The 7,233-nt window shown below is 42.1% G+C and overlaps 1 protein-coding gene across 1 annotated transcript in view; it reads left to right on the top strand.

Annotated features, from left to right (window-relative positions):
- ttc7a (tetratricopeptide repeat domain 7A) overlaps positions 1–5,833 on the top strand; it is a gene marked incomplete at its 3' end in the record, with an annotated part of 92,464 nt that extends 86,631 nt beyond the window's left edge. The window contains exon 19 of the mRNA XM_083775338.1: positions 5,615–5,833. Within this exon, the coding sequence (XP_083631464.1) occupies positions 5,615–5,833 (219 nt within the window). The remainder of the gene's footprint in view (positions 1–5,614) is intronic.
- Positions 5,834–7,233: the final 1,400 nt, after the last annotated feature.

The raw sequence follows: 7,233 nt of genomic DNA, 5'->3' as shown, positions 1-7,233 counted from the left end.
CACCTATGCCATCATGCATAGCGGATTAGCGGGTTGCATTTCCTTTGTTTTCATCACAGGTGTCTTTCACGAGTGTGACTAGTCTTTGTTTGATGATCTCTGTCCGGGACCAGAAGGAAAACAACTAGCATAAACACAACCGTTTTTACAAAATCTCATTACTTATACATCTTTCTTTGAGATTTACATTAGACAATTAAAAATCTGATATTTTCTCCCCGATTCCGATCTTTTGAAAATCATGTGATCGGAGCCGATTTCGGTTCACCCGATCCGATCAGGACAACCCTAATAATTCATACTTATTATATCTGCACCAATACCATGTTCATTGATTTCATAAATCACATACTTACATTACTATTGATGTTTGTGTGAGTGTGTGTGTGTAAGCGTGTCAGTCTCAAATACCACATTATAAGACTTAAAGACTACATGTTGACTGTAGTGAATAGATGTTAGTGATGCAACACGATGGCAATTCTTAAGGATTCATGTGTGTGAATGTGTGTCTATATGGCGATACGCACACACACACATGCGTGTCTGTGAGACTCATCACAGTTGGTTAGAGCAAGGGTTTCCAAACCTTTCAGGCCGTTACCCCCAAAAAATCATATTTTAACTGGTGGACGTGGACCCCCCACCCTGGTGGACCCCCCACCCACCCTGACAAGCACTTTCTATTGTAGGAATTGATGCATTTAATTTAGCTTGACTCAGTTCCAAAGATACATATTATGAAAATAGACAAACTTGCCAATGTTTGACCATTGAGTGGTGCAACCACTCCAAGGAACAGGGAGAGAGAGAGAGGGGAGTTGCACCACTCGGTTCACACGGGTGTGATTTTATAGTATAATTTACTATAATGTATTAATATATATACCTTTTTTTTGGTATTCAGAATTCATCAGTATTCAGCAATGGGTAAAACGCTTTGTCTGTGACACATCTAGGGGCCACAATCTGCATTCAAAGATTTTCCTAGAAGCTTTGCCATTGGTAGACGATTGGCCTGTCTACTTCCTGATTAGTTTTTTCGACCGGGATTTGTTCGACCAATGACATAGCTTCTAGGAACATCTTTGAATGCAGATTGTGGCCCCTAGATGTGTCACTACTACATTTTTTGGGGAGCATTTTACTCACTGCTGGCTGTCAGGTCATTCAAATGTTGACATAATATTACTTTAAGTCAAGTCAAGTCAATTTTATTTTTAGAGCACATTTAAAACAACCAAGGTTGACCAAAGTGCTGGACAGCATAAAAAACAAACATATACAGTAGGCAAAATGCACAAAAAGATACAGTAAAAACATTTTTCACAAGTAAAATAAAAGAAGTACAGAACAAGAATGGGAGAGCACATGATTAAAAGGTGGGAAGGGGCATGTGGTGTTAAAAGGCCAGGGAGAACATGTTTGTTTTTATAGCAGCTTTAAGCTCTCGGGTTCCCCCTGGGGGTCCCAACCCACAGGTTGAGAACCCCTGGGTTAGAGGACGGTTAATTGCCTCTCAATATGGGGATTTTTGTTTAGTCTCAGGAGCCAAATGCTCCATTTTTTGTGGAACATTATGAGAGATTATAATCCAAGATTTGGGTTTTTGGTAAAAAGCCACCATCTGCCATTTCACCGCCATCACAACACACCATGTTATAGAGGGCTATAACCACAGATAAATGCCAGTGATACTAATGACTCACTCGACTATATACTGTATGTCTTTTGACTTGAGTGTTGATTTATTTGTGATTCCTGTTAGTGGTCCAAATGTAGCCATAAGGGTCAAAGTGAATTAATAGGATTTTTACCGTGTGAAATGGAGGGCTGCGTGCAGCATAGAGGTTTTCATCCAGAACACAACATGACACTAAACACATTGGAAGAGCTTCACATTTTGTTACACAAAACGTACTTCCATCTGGGATGGTCTTTGTAGCCCAATCGTTGAAGAAAGCCGTCCCTTTATTCAAGGGATGTGCCAACTCCAACCAATCATATTGATGCATCTACATGACGTCGTATAGTAACTGCAGTGCCAACAGGAAAGTAAACAACCCCCGCAAATGATAAAAGTGAACGCCTGGTAGCATTAGGTTTAACACTTAAAAATAAATACTCACTAGTGTGTCGGATGTGCACGTCATGTCTTCACTTGCTTTCATAGTAGAATAGAGAGGTCGCGCACACAAAGAATCAAAACTCAACAGGTTTATTTCTCTACAACAGGACAAACGTTTCGGCTATCCAGCCGTTGTAGGCATAGATATTATAAAAAATAGATGCAGGGCTTAAAGTTATCTGCAGTCCTGGGGACGGATTTCAGTCCTGAGGATTTCATAGGGGTCATTTAATGAGATCAGTGCAGATTTTCAAAAAAACATTTTCAGTCTTGGGATTCTTTGGGGCTTTAAGCCCTGTAGATGCCTCATTGGCCGCTGCAGTTCATTGGAGCGACGTGTCTCCAATGAAGGCAGGAAGTCAAGCGGAGGCACAATCAGCTAAATAAAATAGGACCACCATGTCCTATGGACTCTCCCAGCAGGTAACCTAAAACAGGCAACACATTCTAAACCCCACATAACGCACATGTCACATTATAACAATCAGAACCATACATTTATATGTCTTGAGTTATATTAAATAAAATAAATAAATAAAGGTCCTGTACCTGTGACAGTAAATCTTTACACTGGAAACTGTATTCTAGAGCAAAAAGGAAACACAAACTATTTATTTTGAAATTAAATTGCATTATTCTTTATCTGATTTAAAGTAGATCAAACTAAAAGAATACAATTGAACAATCTCTTCAAAATGTATATTAAATGTTCACTTCAGTTTTTTCCCCCACAATGTCCCTTTAAAGGTCTCCCTGAGTCAAGTATCCCAAAGTAAATCCCAAAAAGTAATCAGAGTAATCCAAACGTGGTAGATCTTCTCTTATGTTAACCCATTCTGGGGCGGGAACCCCTTTTTTAAACATTATGTTATAATTTAGCTATTGAAAAATAGCAGATCTACAAGCTTGGTTGCACGCAACGAGCTTGTAGGTCTGCTATTTTTGAAAAATCGTGAAAATATTTATTTAGAGGATTTAGAAGATTTTTTTTTAATAAATGGCCTAAATGGCCTAAATAAAGTAGTTCTCAAAGTTGTAAAAGAAAAAGGCAATGCATTGCTCACAGGAAACAAGATAAGTATATCCTTCTCACCCAACCTTTAAGTCCGGAGTCCTCCACTAGTTCCTTTAAGTCAGGAGTCCTCCACTAGTTCCTTTAAGTCAGGAGTCCTCCACTAGTTCCTTTAAGTCAGGAGTCCTCCACTGGTTCCTTTAAGTCATGAGTCCTCCACTAGTTCCTTTAAGTCAGGAGTCCTCCACTAGTTCCTTTAAGTCAGGAGTCCTCCACTAGTTCCTTTAAGTCAGGAGTCCTCCACTGGTTCCTTTAAGTCCGGAGTCCTCCACTAGTTCCTTTAAGTCAGGAGTCCTCCACTAGTTCCTTTAAGTCAGGAGTCCTCCACTGGTTCCTTTAAGTCAGGAGTCCTCCACTAGTTCCTTTAAGTCAGGAGTCCTCCACTGGTTCCTTTAAGTCAGGAGTCCTCCACTAGTTCCTTTAAGTCAGGAGTCCTCCACTGGTTCCTTTGTTCACAGCTCTGATGTGTTTGTTCAGGCCTTCAGAGCACAACGCCTCAGGAATGTCCCACCAAACCTTTCTGCTTCTCCTACCCCTAAGTTCTTCGGTCACTCAAACAACGTATCAGTTTGAGTTAAGTTCTGATATTTGCTTAGTATTGGCATAAAAAAGAGTGTGTTTGACAAAACAGAATCAAACACTCTTCTAACTGCCCCAAAATGGAACCCAGGCTCGGCGCCTCACTTCCTGTTCCTTTATAGCCTCCTGGCAGTTCACTTCATAGACATTTAAAGGTATAGACGCACGCCCCTTTCGGCTCTGGAGCGTATGTGCTCAAGGGAGGGCAAAAAATTCCCGAGATTCCTTGCGAAGCCCCGCGGAAGCTTGAGTTTGCATCACAGAGCGCATGTTCGGGTCTGATAAGTCCCGGATAAGATGCGCTGTGATTGGCCAGTATAGTCACTTGAGTGATAGCGTGACGTAGTGTGCCGTACCAGTGTAAATTCTTCCGCCTTCCACATGGCTCCGACGAACTGCAGCAATCCATTTTTTATATCTGTCATTTCGTCAACAGAAAATGGACGACCATGGTTGTACTACACAAAACACATTATATTATATTCTCCGTATACACTACATTTCAGTGTTAAATATTCAACCATAGTTTAACCAATATATTCCCTGTTTCATTTTCTTTCAATACTAATACAAGGACAGGAAATTCATTATTTCACACATTTATGTGGCAGTGTCACAACATGTAACACTATAAATCTATATCAACTACACACGTAAGTAAATATCAATTATGCACACTAATGCAAAAATAAATCACACATCCCATTATCATTAGTAGCTTCCAATGCACAAACTCATAATATGTTACTGTCAATAAACTACTTAAATTCATGGCTGCTTTTCCGTTGAGTGCAAATGCTGTGCCAATATAAATAATTAAATTAAACTCTGGTACAATGTGTGCAAAATAAGCATAAATGTGTAAAATATAAGTAACGGAGGACCACTTTGTTACAAGGCCCAATCGAGGCCCAGGTCAAAAAGCCCAATCGAAATGACAGTAATATAGTGACATCACAATATCTCGCCCAGATCCTACCCGCAGCTGCCGCTGATTGGTTCGACCCGGGACGCACGGGACGGTTTCAACGTCAATCTCTCTCTGCGCAATCCCAGACGGAGGCTGTATTGTGAACTCAATACTGCCCCCATCTGGCGGAGTCAGGTTAACATGAAGCCTGCGGGTCACTATCCTTCAACCAGAGAGGACATACGTAACTAATAGTCAGTGAAATCACCTGTTGTTTGGTTCGGGACTCATTATCTCATCTCATCTCTCCTTCATTAACATCTCAATCTATCATCCTGCCCCTCTATTCCATCCATCTCACTGTGGTGCTTACCTATATCTATGGTACTTACCAGGCCTGGAATATCAGCATTTTAGGAATTGGGATATGGCCACTTGTAGTCAATTTATACCCAGTAAAAGTATAGTATCTGCAAAATAAATAAATACATCTTTTTGAAGGAGAAACCAGGTATATCAAATGGCACACTGACTGGACTGGGACACTGCGGACCGTGCTGGGGGTGCCCAGCCAAAAACGTTGAGAACCCCGGCAGGCTGGGGACCCCAGGAAATGCTTTGGCCATGTCTCATAACCCCCGCCCTGGCCCCCTTTCCCCACCCCCAATACAAACTGACCAGATCTAATCATTAAGGAAAGTGTATGCATGTGTACTATAAGTAAACTCTTAATTTCCATTTTTATAATTTGGGGACCCCCTGAGAGACCCACAGGTTGAGAACCCCTTGGTCTACAACATGGCCTCCGTGGAATTCCCGCCCTGCATCCTTCACTCCCACCCCCCACCCCCCCCCCCCCCCCCCCTTTTTCGTCCATCCATCTCTCATCCATCCATCCCTCCGTTCCATCTCTCCATCCATGCAGGGTCAGCTGCTGGTGCAGACGGGCCGGATCCACCTGGGAGAGAAGGTTCTGCGGGACGCGGTGCAGGCCCACAGCACCTCCCACGAGGCGTGGAGCGGGCTCGGGGAGGCGCTGCAGTCTCGGGGATGCCCCCAGGCGCCCGACTGCTTCCTCACGGCCCTGGAGCTGGAGGCCTCCTGCCCCATCCGCCCCTTCACTATCATCCCCAGGGAGCTCTGAGATGGGGTGGGTGGGGGGCACTCGAGGGGGGTTAGGGGGGGTTAAGGCTCATTCATAGTCTGGTGGTGAGTAAAAACAGAGAGAAGGGCTGGGGCGGTGGACTGCTCGTGACGTCATGTTGTAGTTCGGTGGTCACCTCACCACCGAAAATCCAGACTATGAATGAGCCTTTAGGGGTTGTTGTTGCAGAACAAGCCAAAGAGCAGTAACCGAATGAATAGTAAAGTATAGGGCTCCATTTACGTCACCACTAAACCCCTTATCCCTAAACTTCTACTACTTTTGCAAAACAAATTTGAATAGTTAAAATGGCCAGTCTACAAGCTCACAACATGCCAATGTAGATTGGCTAGTTGAAAATGTTTGTCAAAATAGTAAAAAAAAAAAAAGGCATACACCCACATTGTATGTTCTGGGTATGGTGGATCCTTTAGGGCTGTGGTTCTCAGAATTATTTATTTTCAATGACAAATGTACAAATGTAACCAAATGGACCAGTGTGGGTAGTAAAAAGAATACCTGTATAACGGTCCATTTGGAACCCGCACAAGGAACCCTATAAGGGTCCTTGAGCCATTCCTCCTTGGCGGGTCTGAGAGGCTAAATCTCTAAATGCTGGTCCGTCCGTGACTCAAATGCTGAATAAATAATGGGCCTTGAAATGAAAAGGGTTGAAAAGCACTGGTCTGGAGGGTTTAAAACGCATTATCCTGCCACAGTAAACCGAAAGCATCCAAATCCGATCAACATCATGCATGGTCTCATTCCAACCATTAACTGTCACATAAAACTAAGTGCCTCATTTGACATTTTTTGAGGGATGGGAGGAGAGAAGACAGGATTTCAGTAGAGACAAAGGGCTCCATTTTCGTCACCGCTAAACCCCTTATCCCTAAACTTCTTTGCCTTTTTTTACTATTTTGAAAAACATTTTTGAATAGTTCAACTAGCCAATCTACATTGACACGTTGTGAGCTTGTAGACTGGCCATTTTAACTATTCAAAAATGTTTTGCAAAATAGTAAACAAAAAAAAGGCAAAGACGTTTAGGTGTAAGGGGTTTAGCGGTGATGAAAATGGAGCTCAAAGTATTTTGTGGATGGATCAGAATCTCTGTGAAGGCACGATGGACTGGAGCATCTCCAAGAGTGGTCAGAAATCATTTTTACTATCGAAAGATAGTAAAGGATATAAAATAGTAAAGATATCAATCATGCAATGTAGAAACATTGTTAGTAAGTAAAAGTCCGGTAATCAAAGTACTCATTTTGCAGAATGTCCCATGATTTCACGTAAGTTAAAAATGTAGCCGACCTACAAGCTATTTTCAAATACCTGAAATGTATATAGGGCTGAAGTGGTTAATGTATGTTTTAAAATGTAAATCTCCAAAGTAACTA

Source organism: Protomyctophum parallelum (assembly GCF_964188405.1).
Source record: "Protomyctophum parallelum genome assembly, chromosome: 10".
Classification (NCBI taxonomy): domain Eukaryota; kingdom Metazoa; phylum Chordata; class Actinopteri; order Myctophiformes; family Myctophidae; genus Protomyctophum; species Protomyctophum parallelum.
Note: the sequence above shows the minus strand (reverse complement) of the source record. Positions and strands in the feature narration are given on the sequence as shown.